At 31.6% G+C, this 17041-nt stretch overlaps 2 protein-coding genes across 2 annotated transcripts; both read left to right on the forward strand.

The window, feature by feature from the left end:
* On the forward strand, positions 924-4719 carry LOC105168288. The gene is made up of 7 exons (XM_011088311.2): positions 924-1536; positions 1716-1802; positions 1908-2120; positions 2300-2464; positions 3108-3161; positions 3338-3484; positions 4142-4719. Exons 1-7 carry the CDS (start codon positions 1216-1218, stop codon positions 4517-4519), a joined length of 1365 nt encoding a protein of 454 aa, XP_011086613.1. The 5' UTR covers positions 924-1215; the 3' UTR covers positions 4520-4719.
* On the forward strand, positions 13589-16006 carry LOC105168289 (L-tryptophan--pyruvate aminotransferase 1). Its single transcript, XM_011088312.2, has 5 exons — positions 13589-13820; positions 14181-14490; positions 14894-15174; positions 15261-15562; positions 15647-16006. The coding sequence occupies exons 1-5, from the start codon at positions 13702-13704 to the stop codon at positions 15835-15837; spliced, it is 1203 nt and encodes a 400-aa protein (XP_011086614.1). The 5' UTR covers positions 13589-13701; the 3' UTR covers positions 15838-16006.

The following is a 17041-nucleotide window of genomic DNA, read 5'->3' on the forward strand; positions in this document are numbered from 1 at the left end:
CTTTAGTCTTTCTCTTTTAATACATATCTAATTTAGGTATTAAAGGGTCCGCTATAACCTGATCTTCTCGATATAATTCTGATAAATTTTTACCTTATATATCTATTTATAGTAAAAATCTAAGCGTACTCAACTCATTTGGGATGCATAGTCCATATTTACTACATAAATAGAAACTAAACTAAAATAGTAACAACAAAACTTACAACATATCTTTCATAAGAATAATCTGTCATCATTGGACCATTTAATCATTCAAAATCTTTTCTTTGGGGAAAAAAAAGATTGGTGGTTGTTGGATTGTCCTCCAAATAATGAGAAATTCCAAATTAAAAAAAAAAAAAAAAAAAAAAAAAAAAAGAGGCGCATGCACATGCATGAATGCTTCCATAAGCATGCAGTGGAATTAACATGCGCATGCCAAGACTGCACTCTTATGAAAAATACATTATAAATACTTTTTTGCTTTTGAAAATACAAAACGGCATGAATATCCTGAAATAAAATTTTAATTATTTTTTCTCATTTACGTCTTCCATAATTAAAAAATAAGACACAATCCGAAAATAAAAATTATAATAATATTCCAATTTTGCTTGAAAAATGAAAAAAAAAAAAAAGGGAAAATAGTGGGGGAGCTGACATAAAGGACTGATTCTAGGGAAGTGAGAAAGAGAAAGAGAAAGATGAAAGGTAGGAAGGAACATTGGAAACCCGGAACGGAAGAATCAAAGTCTAATTCCAATCTGTCTTCAGACCCAAAGTGAAGAATAACAGATGAAACCATTACCCACTCATTAAATATTACACCCTATTCCCCCATTAATATTTCACACCAAAAGTTAAAGGTTTCAGTCTTTGTATTGGAGACTGGAAACACAACCTACCCCCCCACCCCACCCCACCCCCAGTTCACACTCTTTTTTCAAAAATTCTTGAGTTAACTTATTGTTGAGATACATATATATATATATATATATATCACCACCCCACATGGACAAAACTCTGAAAATCCACATACATAATCTCAGTGTGTTCTTAATTACCTCAGCCTAGAAGTTCAGTTCCGAGTTTGTCAGAATATAAAGAACCAGAGCATAGAAGCTCAGGGAGAAGCAAAATACAAGGAGGGTTTGTTTTCTTCTTTTTTTCTTTTACTTGGGAAATGCTGTGACAGTGAGCTGTTTTAACCTGGAATTTGCAATTCTGGGCTGGATGGATTTGGGATTTGCGAATTTTGAGAAGAATTTTCGTTGTTTGGATCCCTGGAGGAGACGACGCCAATGTACAGAAAAACGGACGGCCGGAAGAAGATGCACAAATGCCCTGAAAATGGGCGCCGGTTGCTGCAGTGTGTCGCCGATTGTTGCAGCTCTGGTTTTCTTCCTGTTTTTCGTCTCCTCCGTTTGTCCAGCCCGATCAGTGAATTTCAACGACAGCAGTCAGAGTTTCCGGCCCGGACACGAGTCCAAGAAGTTGAAGTTTGTCAGAGCGCATCTCAGGAAACTCAATAAGCCCGCTGTTAAGTCAATTCAGGCAAGTTGCTTGAGTTGGGTTTAAGGGCTTAATTTGGTTATTAGATGGAAAAGAATCTGATGTTCTATTCTTGTTTCTTTTGTCCTTTTCAATCTCCCTGTTTTTTTTTGTCCTGTTTCTCCCTGCTTTTGTCCTGTTTTCTGTTAGACTAATTTTAATCAACTGTTTTGGTTGCACAGAGCCCCGATGGTGATATCATAGATTGCGTATTATCCCATAATCAGCCAGCTTTTGATCATCCCCAATTAAAAGGACAAAAGCCGCTGGTAAAAACATAACTATTTCTTTACTACAATGGTTCCGTAAAAATGTCTCATCCACCAGAAAAGAAAAAAACATCCACATCTTAATACATTCTCTTGAATTTCCAGGATCCACCCGACAGGCCAACAGGGCACCTGTCAAGAACCGCCATGTTTGAAGAGAATTTCCAGGTTTGGAGCATGTCTAATGAATTCTGCCCGGAAGGCACTGTCCCAATCAGAAGAACGAAAGAGGACGACGTTCTCAGAGCAAGCTCTATCAGGCGATTCGGGAAAAAAATCAGGCCTGTAAGAAGGGATTCCTCCAGCAACGGTCATGAGGTTAGTGCTAAAAGTTTGTAGAAATATTATGTAAATTTGGGAAACTTTCCAGGTTGTTTCCATGAGGCCCTGTCAGGTTTCGACCGAACTCAGCACAATATAGATTTCACTGTTTTCACACTCGATGAATATAAGAATTTTGCGTTCTTAACGAATATTTCCTCCCAATCCTTTTGCAGCATGCGGTTGGGTATGTGAGTGGAGATGAGTACTATGGAGCAAAAGCAAGCATAAATGTGTGGGCTCCTGTAGTTGCAAACCAATATGAGTTCAGCTTATCACAGATGTGGGTTATAGCAGGTTCATTTGGCGATGATCTCAACACCATTGAAGCTGGTTGGCAGGCATGTCTCTACTTGTTTTTCAAGAATTCTTTTTTGTCTCCTACCTTTCACCATTTACCCTCTTTGTACTTTAATATTTTAGGACAGTGTTTTGGTTATATATCTTTCTAATTTTTGTGATTTTCGTCATTTTTTTTTATTGGAGTTTACCTTCTTGTCAGAAAAATACAAGTGAACAGACTCGTCTTTTTTCCCACACATTTATCCTTTTAATTTTCTAGGACAATATTTTAGTCTTATATTTTTCTAATTTTTGTGATTTTAGACATTTTCTTCGCCTGAGTTCACCCTTTTTATCTGTGGAAGTAAATTCTGGTGAAAAAAAGACGAAAATTCTAAATTACGCAATGAAAAATACATTTCAATTAGCTTTTTGGGAGATTTTGGCGTAATAAATTTGATTAATTGGGTGAACGTATAAAATTTGATCACTCTCGTAGTGTGGTATGTATATGAAAAATGGGAACAACTAAATTAAAATTATACTATAAAGATATTATAATTATTATATGATTAAATACAATTAAAAAAATAGAATAAAATTAATTAGGAGTGATCAAATCTAATTTATTTAATTTTTTGTTCAAATTCAGACAATGAAAATTATTTCCATTGATGTTATTTCAATCAATTTTTGCAACAGGTTAGTCCGGAGCTCTACGGGGACAATTATCCTAGGTTCTTCACATACTGGACTGTAAGCATTGTTGACCTTCTCAGCTTACTTGTTAAGGAAAATGATGTTTGATTAGCGATGTGGACTGTCCCTACATTAATCATTTCGTCAACTAGGCATGCGGATAATTACGTGCGATAATTAATTGTAATCCCACTTGATTAATTAATTATTTAATTTAATTAATATGCATGCAGAGTGATGCATACCAAGCAACCGGCTGTTACAATTTGCTGTGCTCCGGGTTTGTTCAGACCAACAATAAAATAGCAATTGGGGCCGCAATTTCGCCAACTTCGTCCTACAATAGTGGCCAATTTGACATTAGCTTATTAGTTTGGAAGGTAAAGTAAAGTTCAATACAATCTTTCAAATTTTTCTTATTCAATCAAATTTAGTCAAATCAAATCAATTATAAAAAAAGTTTAATACACTATTTATGTAATTATTTATTTATTTTTAATTATAAACTAATTACATGACAGGTGTAATGGGCACCAAATTAATTTTTGGGTTGGGAATTGGGAATGGTGGGTGGGTAGGGAAAAGGGGCTGTGGAGCTACACTTTCATCATGCATGTTGTACACCACCCAGCTAACATGCGCATGTAGTGAGATACACACTATACAAGAATATGCATTTTACTCCATGGACACAATTATTTTGCTTTGTGCCCCTTTTTGTGCTTTCTAAGATTCTTTCAACCCTTCTTTTCCACGTAAAGATATCTCCCATCTGACCCCTCCACTTTCTTAATTTATCATTTTAGTCCTCATCATCTCTATTCTTTTCATTATTCCTACTAATCATTACCCCTACTCAGTCCATCTTTATATTAGATTTATTTTTTATTCGCTCTACTTACTGAGCAGGATAATACACTATCTTAATCGAAAATTTTATACCGTCTACTTAAATGAATAAATAAAATAAAATACTGATATCATTACGGGTGATCTGAATAACGAGTAACGCTGATATTTGTCATTACTTTCTACAGGATCCGAAGCATGGGAACTGGTGGCTAGAGTTCGGAGACGGGATTTTGGTTGGTTATTGGCCGTCTTTTTTGTTTACGCATCTCAGGGATCATGCAAGTATGGTCCAATTTGGGGGTGAAATTGTTAATAGCGAGAGTTCAGGGTCTCACACGTCGACCCAAATGGGAAGTGGGCATTTTGCAGAAGAAGGGTTCGGAAAAGCATCTTATTTCCGAAACCTACAAGTTGTTGATTGGGATAATAACTTAGTCCCTTTATCAAATCTTCGCGTTCTTGCGGACCATCCAAACTGTTATGATATACAAGGAGGTGTTAATAGAGTTTGGGGCAATTATTTTTACTATGGAGGACCTGGGAAAAACCCAAAGTGTCCTTGAAGAAAATAGTATATGGGTGTTTTCTTTTTAAATTTTGGGGGTGTTAAGGTCATTTCCTCTTGAGATGGTCATTCAACTTGAGTTATTCTTTCTATTTTTCGTACGGTCTAACAGGTGATCTATTAATCATACAGCTTTTAGGGGCGTTGTAAATCTTGGTAAATGGAAATATAGTAAATATATTATGTTTTTTGGTTGTGTTCTTGGCATGTTTTGCTTTATTATATTATTATGTTTATGTCTCATTTTTCTCAAAATAAAACATGTAGGTTTTCAATTGCGTGCTATGAGAATACTTAATTGCTATAGTTTAAAAGACAAAAAATCGTAATAAATATTTCGAAATTTCTTGAAATGTCTATTTTATTGGAATAGGTTTTATCTAGTTGTTTGTCATCTCATATAGGCCCCACACCAATAGGAACGAAATACGCCGTATCAGCAAGTAAATAGACTAAAATCAAGAAAGTAGTTACCTATCGATTTTATCCAGCTGACTATAGTTGACACGTGTTCATCCCTGCTGATGTGTTTTGGTAGTGATGTATCGTTCAAAGTGTAGAATATTGATTACATGTGTGTTACGCTGGATAGGCCCTCAACTAATTGTAATTAGGCTTGAACTAGTTGTTGTCTCGCACTCTCGCAAGCTCATCAAAGTAACTCAACTGATTCGGTTGGTAACCTGCATTTTGGCGTGCTAATGCCAAATAGATTGAACCTGACTCTTTAACATAACTTAAGCTAGATTTTGCCATTTGGATTTTGAAAATATAAATACCCTAAGATATCATCAAATTTTTTTTCTTTTTGGATTGGTTGATAACATGCGAGTAAACTATGTAAATAGATAGAAGCTATTACATTTTAACATAAGCATAAAAGTATATCATTCTCCTAGGAAAACAAAATATCAATCTTGAATAATATTTTCCCAAAATTGGATTAAGATTTAACTACAAGCAATTATTGGTCAAGTCGGCCGGTTACAAAATGGAAAACGGCAACAAGAAAGTCAGTGCAAACTCTTATATATATAACTGCACATAATAATTTAATTAATATATATACGTAACCCAACGTCATAACAGGCATAATGAACCTACAACATCATATATGCACATCAAACACCATAAGTAATTCATCACAGGTAATCTCCATACTTACGTTCTCTTTATACAATCAAAATGTGATTTATACTCTAACTCACAAAGAGGAGAAAACTGCATACTGGCTCGACCTACCTGAGTATAACGCGTAGACCTAGCCTTCAATAGTCAGACACCTCAAAGTCTACTTCTGAAAGAAAATGTCAGCAGAAGGATGAGTCTGTCACTCAGTAAGTAAATAATTAGTATTATCTATATATGTCCCCTTTATTTGTAGTTTTACTGTTATATGAATTTGTGGTTGATGCTGACATTGATTTATCTGAAAGTATATGAGTGATTAATGATTTAATTTGATTGACGGTATTGTGTACGTGGAATGAGGAAATACGTTGAAATATTATATTTGTTGTTTGATGTGTTGTGGATGTATGAAAATGAGAATATGTTGATATATTATTTTAAGTTCGAGGAAAAATGGTGAACTGGTCGAACCACATCTCTTTGCCAAAAAATAAAATAAAACAAAGAATATTGTATTTTAGTATTGCTAAAAAAATAGAAATGACTTTGAGTATATTTGAATATATTCTATGACATATTCAGCTCTTTTTTCTTAAAAGGAAAAAATAAAATGAAGCCCATATATATATATATATAGTCAAACTCATACCTCATATTTAAATTGAATTTGTTATGTTAAATTATATTATATTTTCTATTTTCTGTAGTGTAGATACTCTACGTATAAAAAATGTTTTCTTAAAATAAAATAAATAATTTAATGAAAAAATATTTTATATTGCATTATATATTTAAAAAAAGATTTTATACACTTAACGTGTATATATTACCAAAAATATATATAAAATACAATATGATCTGAAATAAAAATGAAATTCACATAATTTGACTTGATTTACAAGCATAGGCATAATTAATTGTGATTGATTAATGTATGCAAAGAGGCAGACAAAAGGCGAGAGAAAATGATACTTATGGTAATGGAGTAGATGTCTTTGGTGAGCGCCCTACCAACTGCCCTCTTCTTCCTTCTTAATGAATCCACGCACCGTCAGCTCCACAAACGCCGACACTCTCCGCACAAATATTTGTTCCCCATCATTCCTCGCTGCAGTTCTTGATTGATTTCAGCGCACACTATCATGGTTACTATGCACTCCACCCCCATTCCACTCAATCTAGTGTTTGTTTTGATAAAGGTTGGCCCACCAATTAATCTCATCACATAAAATAAACAAGGCCTTAAAGCAAACTAATCTTCGTGTATAGATGGAACTCAAACTCATAATAAACAAAATTACGGGTCTCAACTTCACCAATTAAGTATTCGTTTGATTCAAGTGAGAGGAAAAGGAAAGTGGGAGGGGGGTGGAGGGAAGTAAAAGGAGGAAGGGGAGGTAAAAAATAATAATTTTCCTTCAAATTGTTTGGTATAATTGGAAGGGAAGTAAGTCTCAAATACTTACACTTGTTTAGTGCAAGGAAAACAAATTGAGAAGAGTAAACTATTTTTTGTAATTTTACTTTAGCCATATACTTTTATTTTTTTGCCCAAATTTGGACGGAAACAAAATTGGACCTCTGCAGGGGTTTCATATACATCGAATTTTACGTCTTCTCCATCTCTTCTTCCTAATGAAGCACCAAACTATCTCTTATACATTATTTTTACTTCAACATTTTTTATGCTCACTTTTTCGCCCCAGTCAAACATATTCTAAGTTATAAGCATAATTAGATATTCTTTTTCTTTATTCTCAGAGGTTGTTTTACGCTATATGTGATTTTGAATCGTGTTTGGATGAGCTTATAATGTTTTTAAAATATTTTATAAAATTTTCGAGAGTTTATGAAATATTACAAATTGTTTAATATTTTATTTAAAAAATATAATTTAGAAAATTTAAAAGTAAAATGTTGTGATTTCTTTTATATAGTTTCTAACTTAAATTAAAATTTTTAACCAATTTGTTGAATTTTAATCATATTAATTATTGAATATTGTCCTTACTAATATATTTTATAATATTATATTATTCTAACATTTCCAAAATTCATCATTAAAATAAGATTTAATATATTAGCCTTTTCAAAAATATTTTGTAAAACTTTTGAAGTCTTTCTCGGAATGGTCTAGAACCTGTAAAAGCTCTTCTTTTTTTTTTTTATCGTAAATTCTCTAAATCTACATTTAGATGAAATGATTCGAATTTTAGAGTAAGAATTTTAAATAACTATTTAAATGAATTTCAAATTCATCATAATATCATAAAATATAATTCAAAATAAAAGTTTAAGCATTTAAAATCTTTTGTCGTATAAATATATCGAAATAAATTTGATGAATTTGTGATTGGCTCAATCCAATTAAAGTTTTTAATTTGAATAAGAATTTTTCCGATTGGATGTGTCGCGCACATTCAACAGTCCGACTGATCAAGTGTACAGTGTGGTGGATTATATGGGCCATCACCTTCACACTCCGTGCAGTGATTACTTTTTAATCCACCCAAAGCTCAAATCCAGCGCGGCCCGCTGCCTTAGCTCTGCCAAAATTGGTTCAGCAAGAAATCGCTCCATGTAATTAATTAGCTGCAAACGTACTTTTTGTTTTTGTTTTTGTTTTTTTTCTTTTATATATTTGAAGTGATATATTATTATTAATAGAAATAACCCGATTGTAACTATTTCAATCAAATATCAAAACCTATTAAAAATAATTATAACAATCATATCCTAATCAACAATATTAAATAAACGAAATCTAAACAACATCTACTATTACAGTAGACAACACTTATTATGTAATAAAACAACATCCCACATATATAGAGAGGTCGAACCCATAACTTTAAAAGTCATAAAGCCTCAATTTCGTCAGCTAAGTTAAGCCTCGTTGACAGTTGCTGACATACTTATCCAGTGCAGTTTTTTAGCATATACATGGCCCAAAACATCAGCATATATGAATTTGGACCTATTTTTATTAATTTAAATAAATTTGTTAGTACCTATTATTCTTCAAATATCGTAGTATATTTGACAATATCATATTGCATTGCTGATATTATCTACCATGTCAAAAATTTATTGGCAGATAGTGTCCAATAACACTGTTTGTCATGAATGCTATGTGTATATATATCCATGAAATTTACACTTTATGTTTGCATATTCAGAATTTTTACGAAAAATCCTGACCCATTGTGTTATTTAACTGGGAAGGAATAGATGAGAAGAGACAACTTTTAATTTGGCACTTTTTCCCTTCAAAATTTATTCACACACAAGATTTTAATTTATTTGTCATGGGCGTGGGATGTTGTCTATTACATAGTAGGAGTTGTCTATTATAATAGTAAGTCCTGCAGAGTAGGATATGATTATTGTAATAATTTTTATTAAATATGAGTGCAGGTTAAATTTACACTGCAGGTTAATTTTTATTAATTTACACTGCAGGTTAAATTTCTTCCCTTTCAAACAGTCAAACCCTCAATTTTAACGGAGTATATGAGTGCTTAATGCTATTAGAATATTAACGAGAGTTCACTTGGGATGAAAATAGAAACAACACCTATTATATATGCATGTGGTGAAATTCGAATCTCTAACTTTTAAAATCATGGGGTCTCAACTTTATTAATTGATTTAGACCACTGATTCAAGAATGAAACTTTTGTGGTTTTTATAATATTGAGGATTAAATGAGACCAACTGTGATACGGACAATCAATGTTAAAATAAGGCAAGTGAAAACAAACTGGACAGGAGTTCCTCATAATGATCACATAATTACTCATGTACGTATGTAAGCGATCCTAATGATATTTATTAATTGAGAATAGGACAAATTTACTTTCTATTGTTAGTGTCAACTTTCATGTTGTTATTTGATATTTTTTGTCACTAATCTATTCTTTTTTATTACAGAAAGATGAAATAAAAACGTACACTAATTAAAAAGGTTAAGAATGTTAAGATATTAATCTATACTGTATAAAAAGAAACGACTTCTACATTCACAAACGATGGTTAATGACATCGCTATATTAATTTTATGTGAAGTCAAATATGCCATTCGACCGATAAAATAGTTTATTTAACTTTTTAAAATTTACATTAATTTGTACATTAGTTTTTTTTCTTTCTTTCTTTTATTTTAATGTAATGTATTGATTTATATATTTTTTAATTTTATTTATGATATTTTTTAAATATATTTAAAAGTATATGAAATATTTATTCATTATATGCATGCATGAATGACATATAACCGTGTAAATTCATGAGGTAGTCATTTAACATGGTATCAGATATAAATCAAACAAGAGGTTTTGTATTTGAATTTCATTATCATTTATTTATAAAAGAAATATTTTACGTCACCAGAAGAAATATGCTTTTCACCATGATTAATTATTGTGGTTAAAATTAAACAATCGTAATGGTGACTAATTTACCACGATTACGTAACAACTATTAACTGTGTTTTTGCAAGCGAAGTCAAAATATTTGCTTCAATTAAAAATCGCAACAAATATTTTGACCAATAGAGAAAATCATAGCGAATGTTGATCAACAACAGTCAAAACTTTTTAAGTGTCTGCATTCATTTTTTTTATTATAGTATATAGTATTGATTTTCGAGTCTTAGTGTCTTAAAATATTAATATTAAATAATTCTCTCATATCTAATTAAAATTTTAAAATTTTAAATTAGGTGATTTTTCGAAAAAGAAACATTTTGAAAAGTTTTAAATTATTGCTGATCCTGAAATATGTTGGCATTTCAGCTACATTAGCTTCCAAAATTAAGACAAATTTTGTCCTTTTTAGCTGAGTTTAATGACAGAATGACACATGCATGGCATAAGAATATAGCACATGGACTTTATGTGTAAATCATGGTTTGCACATGCCTTCCATCCTATTCCAAGACATTGTCCATTAATAATTAATCATCTATTTCATTTTCATACATAATCCTAAGTATTATATTAATGTTAGGCGGCCCTGCCGTCTTCGCCTACCCAAACTACTCCACGAATTTCTTATTTCAAAAGATGGGTTTGATTTCAATCGCACTTAGACATGTATTTATTTTAATTTTTGTAAATTAATTGTATAGTTGATTTAAATTAATGACAACGGTTAATTATTTTAATTAAGAAAAAATTACGTTAACATCCCTTGAGATTAGATCAAAAAATACAAATACCCTTTACTTTTTGAAAAATTACAACTATACCCCCTATTTATATACAAAATTTATACAGACACAACCTGAAAAATATTATACTAGCACCCTTCGGGAGCGATTGTAATTTTATAAAAGACATGAACTATTTTTGTAATTTAACCTAATTTTAGGGGTGCTAACGTAATTTAACCTTTAATTAATTAATCTTAATACCTTGATGCAACCAATGATATAGCAATGATTAAAATTATTGTGGGGAACTTGTTTTCAATTATTTGGTTCAAAACACAATCCTATGATCTCGCCGTCCTATATAGAATTAGTTTAATGAAGTGTGTATACTATATGATATACCCACAAATTATTTTAAAAATGGGAAAATTAATTCTTTTTTTATGAATTGATTAATTTGAAATCGAATATATATTATTATATTGGGATGTTTTTCAACAATAATCTTTCATTATTTAAGTTAGTATTTCAATATAATCAAACGAACAAAAACTTAAAAATAATTAGAATTTCGTACCTCTAAAATGAACTACATAAGTAGAACACATGTAGATTCATTAAAAAAAATTAATTATTCTCTATATATAGTATAAATGATTACAAATTAAAAAATTATAATAAATTAATTATTATTTTTATTTAAGTTATGATCAAAATATTTATTATAAATTGGAAAAAGTATTATTTTAGTCCATTAAGTATGTCTAATTTTAATTTTAGTCTGATAACTATGTCTATTTTTGTTTAGGTCCAGTAACTTACGAAATTGCTTACTTTTAGTCCTCTGATAGATTTTCGGACAATTTTAATCCTATGAGTGCATATGAACTAAAACTGCCTTTCAAAAGTTGCATAAGGGTAAAATTATCCGAAAATCTACCAGATGACTAAAAGTAAGCAATTTCGTAAGTTACTGAACCTAAACAAATATGGGCGTAGTTATCGGATTAAAATTAAAATTAGGCATACTTAGCGGACTAAAATAATACTTTTCCCTTATAAATTTTAATTATGATTAATGCTTGGCCTCGCCCATAGTTTAGCATTTGCGTAGAATCTAGAATTTTCTTTTTTTTTTTTTTATCTTTAACTGCACTAATTCATTATATAAAAAAAATAATATTTCTTCTGATTATTATCCAGGACTAATATATGACTTGAAGAAACTCCTTATGAGTTTTATTATAACGTGCATTAGACAGACACGCCGACCAATCGAAGGGGACACCAACATGTCTAAAACAACATGTTTCAGATCAAACTTTTATGGTCTAATATTTATTAATTTGACTTGGAGTCAAAGACACATGCGCATAACATGCAATGCAACAGTTTCTCAATAATGATTTGGATCCAAAACAAGTTATTGGTGAAATTAGAGTTTTATAAGTTTTATAGCATACGATTTTAATATTTTCAGTTATTTAATTTACGGAATTTTTGAAATAATTTTAAAATTAAAAAAAATCAACATATTTAATTCTATGTTTTACGATAATTTTAAAATGATCCTAAAATAAAAAAAGAAACTGACACATTTAATGTATAAGATCTTCTCAATCTTAGGAGCATTTTAAAAATTCAATAAAGTATAAGATTAAATGTGTCGAGATTTTTCAATTTTCATACTATTTTAAAAATTTCGTGAAGCAGATGACTAAAAATATTGAAACCCTATCCTATATAATTTTACCCGAGTTATATGCAATAGTTCATCAATTAGTTAAGATTAATCTGGCTAGTCATCCCGTGTTTTTATTTAATAATATGAACTAAAAAAATTGATCAATATTCATAATGATAATCATATTTCCAAAAATAGATATATATGTATATATATGTAAGAATTTGGACAATTCATCAGGTCAAAATTATTATACTTATCAACTAATTAATCAATATAACAGATGAATTGAAATCTAATAATTATCCACGTGATTATTTAAGTTGGTCAAATTTGACAAGATTTTACCCTATCATCATCCCAATAATATTACCTGCACAAACCCTTGACAATTTCTTCCTTATCTAAAATCCGTTTGACTCCTGGATTTTTGGATAACTTTCGGAGTTTTAAGTAACTATCATTTTTCTGAGTATTAATGATATTGGGTTTTTTTCCTCAAAAAAATAAAATAAAATAATTCCCATTTCTAGGGAATCTGGTGAGAAGATTGTCATTTTAATCCAACAAGTATGGAGTGGCAATTCTAGTTTTTTACAAAATTATTTTGACAATTTTATTTAAATTTTCACACATTGAGAACAAAAGAGTAGTCCGAAATCTTTCAGCCATTGTAGCAAATTCCTCCATTCTTATCCTAAATATGTGAAAATTTTAAAATCATCCGATAAAACTATAAAATAAATTCATACAGGATTAAAATTGTCAAACTCATATTCTAGTATTAAAATTACAAATTTTCCAGAATTTTGTTGGCCAAATATTGCATTTTCCATCACCAACTTACCTTAATTTTTATTCAGGGCATTTATATACTTGTTCATTAATTTGTTTTATTTTCATTCCATATATGTATACAAAAGGGGATATATAGTAACAAAAAGAAATAATAAAAAGATCAAAAAGTGATTGTAGGAATTGAATCAATTACTCATTCCCATTAATTAAATTTATTTTGTAAGGTAAGTATATTAATATAAATATCCAAGGAAATTGTCGAGTATATCCGAATATTTAACTAGTGCAGCAATGCCCTATAAATATGGATGCAAACAGTAGTGATGGACGATAGTGAATTGGATTTTTTTTGTACCCCAAGAGAGCAAAAACAGCTTCAGAATTAAGGTTAATTTTCACAAGAAAGAGAAGAATGTGTGGCACAGACGGGCAGGTGCTTGTGATCAAACCCTCTAAGCCTTCATCTGTTTCTCCTGCTCCTGATGAACCCACAGACCATCACCCTTCAGACACCATTATCAATCTTGATCAGTATGTCTTATAAATATTCCATATATGCATGGATATATCTATATCTATATATATGGATAGTGTGTGTGTGTGTGTGTGTTTTGAAATGACGTAATGTGTCTTTGTATCAAGCTGTATGTGTTCTTTGAATTAATTTTACATTGGATAACAAGATATCCATTTTCTTGTTTTGATATTGGAGGGATTTGGATTTGTAGTTTATTTGGAACTTTTTACCATCTTATAAATCATTTTTGTTCTTATCTGTCGAGAAAATCTTGATACGTCGCATCTGATGTGAAATACTACCTATTTATGCTATCGCGGAAATTTGGAGTATGATGTAATATTATCTTGTTTGGTCGTTTTTTGAAATGACAGTGGTGATCCAACAATGTACGAGTCTTACTGGAAAGTGGTTGGGCAGAAGTACACCAGTATCACTATCCCTGGATTTCAGTCTCTCAGTTACTTTGCCAACAAAAAGAACTTGTGCTGGTTTCTGGAGCCCAAACTTGAGGAAGAAATAAAGAGGCTGCACAAAATGGTTGGCAATGCAATAGTCGAAAACCGGCACATTGTTGTGGGAACAGGATCAAGTCAGCTGATTCTTGCTGCATTATATGCTCTTTCTGATCCTCTTAACGAACCGAATCCAATCAGCGTTGTGTCGGCCGCTCCCTACTACTCGGTGAGCCCTGATCAACGGCGTACTCAGATTGTTGTTTTTCGTTCCTGGTGTTTTTTTTGCGTTTAGTTATTGGTTTTGACTTGTGAAACCTTGAATTATTATTCTATGAGTAGATCTTGAGATATATGTGTATATAAAACTGAAGTCTGAAGTCAACTTTGCCAAGAAATCCTATTCCACTCTCATGGGACAAACCGTGTCTTCAGCTGAGGTTTTTGTTGGTTAAATGTCCAAGATCTCCTGACAGGACAAACATAGTAACATGGGACATATAAAAATTATGTGTTTCAAGACACTAAAGATGCTCTGCTTATACTTCCAGCACATGATTTAGTACAACACATGGAAAAGTGTAAGTGACTGATTTTACAGCTGACGTTAATTCTTGGGTAATTTCTTGTAGTCATACCCTGAGATGACGGACTTTTTGCGGTCGGGACTGTTCAAATGGTCGGGCGATGCCCGGTGCTTCAACAAAGAAGGACCATACATCGAGATGGTGACATATCCAAACAACCCCGACGGTGTTATCAGAGAACCTGTCGTTAATCGAGCTAATGGGATGCTTGTTCATGACCTTGCCTATTACTGGCCGCAATACACAGCCATTACTTCCCCTGCAGATCATGACATTATCCTGTTCACTGTTTCCAAGTGCACGGGGCACGCTGGATCAAGAATTGGGTACGATTTCATCCATCTTTACAAGATTAATTATACCAAACATTGCATATTATTGTTTATTTGAATTGTTTTGTTGAAATGTGAAGATGGGCACTCGTCAGAAACGAAAACATAGCTCGAAAGATGGTGAAATTCATAGAGGTCAACACAATTGGAGTTTCCAAAGAAGCACAGCTGAGAGCTGCCAACATCCTGGAAACCATTTCTCTTAGCTGCCAACGACATAAGCCCCGTGACCTGGAGAATTTCTTCGAATGCAGCCAACGCCTCATGGCCGAAAGGTGGAAGAAACTGAGAGAAGCTGTCGATAACAACGAGCTATTTTACGTCCCCAAGTTTCCAATTCAGTTCTGCAATTTCACTCGGGACTTCACCGAAACATATCCTGGTAATAACTAATACGTCTTTTAACTCCAAGTTCCGTTGTCGTATGATCAGAAACATGTTTGATCATGTGTGGTAATGTTGACAGCATTTGCATGGCTGAAATGCAAAGAGGGAATGGACTGTGAGAAGCTGCTTAGAGGCCACAAGATTCTGACAAGAAGTGGGAGGAGATTTGGAAGTGGAGCTGAGTATGTAAGAATAAGCATGCTGAGTAGGGATGAGGAGTTTGATCTCTTTCTCCAGAGGTTATCAGCTGTTGGTGGAGATAATAACTAAGAGCTTTAAACCTACACATGTAAACTTGTTAAGGTTTATAGACAGTTTTTGCACCCATGAACTACTTGTCTAGGCATTGTGGTGTCGGACATATAATGTTACAGTAATTAAGCCCTGTGCTAGTCGTGTGTTTGTTTATCAATATTTATTGCATAGTTTAAGTTTTTGAGTTCAGTTTTTACTGATTTTATATTTAAAGTATAATTACATTTACACCTCTTCACCTATGATCTGTGTTTTGCATAACTGAAGAAACCACTCTTGATTGCGGAAGTATAGTTTATGTAATGATGTTGGTGTTTTTGTGGATGTATGTGAAATTTTTTAAAAAGTATGGATGATTTTTGTAAATTATATTAATATTTTTAGTGGATTAATTATTCAAAAAACGTCAGTAGTTTGTATAAACAGACGTAAATGTAATTTTCCCTTTAAAAAGTAGACACTCTAGCTACATAATTTTCTTAAACATATATTAAGACTGGTTTTTTGGCTTTTTTGTCTATTACTCTACTGATGACAAAATCGTTTAACTCGATTTAATCTAACTGAAATTTGATGGTATGATATTAATATATATATATATATATATGTTATTATTATTTTTTAAGAGTTTTTCTCTACACTCAATGTTTTGAAACCTAGCTAGATCCAACGGCTCAGAATTTTCTTAATTTGTGAATACAAGAATTGCAAAATCAACAAGAAAAGAACCATAAAATCAAGAAATTAAAACCCTAGTTATTTGAAGAAGGAGAAGGCCATGAAGAAAAAGAAAACTCTAAATAAATAAATTATAATAACTCAAATAAAATGAGACAACATTTTTATATATCCATAATTTCAGTGCAATTCAAACTCACGATCTCAAATTTATTTACAAATAACCACAAAAATAAAATTGATCATGCATGCGGTTATCCACGCGTATAAGTTAACTAAATACAACCCTAGAATTTTCCATAATTTTCAATTCATTAGAAAATTAAAATAAATAAATAAATAAAAAACAACCGGCAAGAGTTGCCCATGATTAGAATTAAGCGAATCAGCCTTGTCCCATTTTAGGCGGTCACTGGCTTTCAGCACTTTGTGCCGATTTTTTCGCAGTCGATTTTTATTTAAAATAATTTTACGGTGTAATTATCCCTTAAAATTATTTTGATTAGTATCTCTTTTTCATTTTTTTTTCTTAGTGATTATT

The sequence above is a fragment of the Sesamum indicum genome, linkage group LG8, assembly GCF_000512975.1.
Source record: "Sesamum indicum cultivar Zhongzhi No. 13 linkage group LG8, S_indicum_v1.0, whole genome shotgun sequence".
Lineage (NCBI taxonomy): Eukaryota > Viridiplantae > Streptophyta > Magnoliopsida > Lamiales > Pedaliaceae > Sesamum > Sesamum indicum.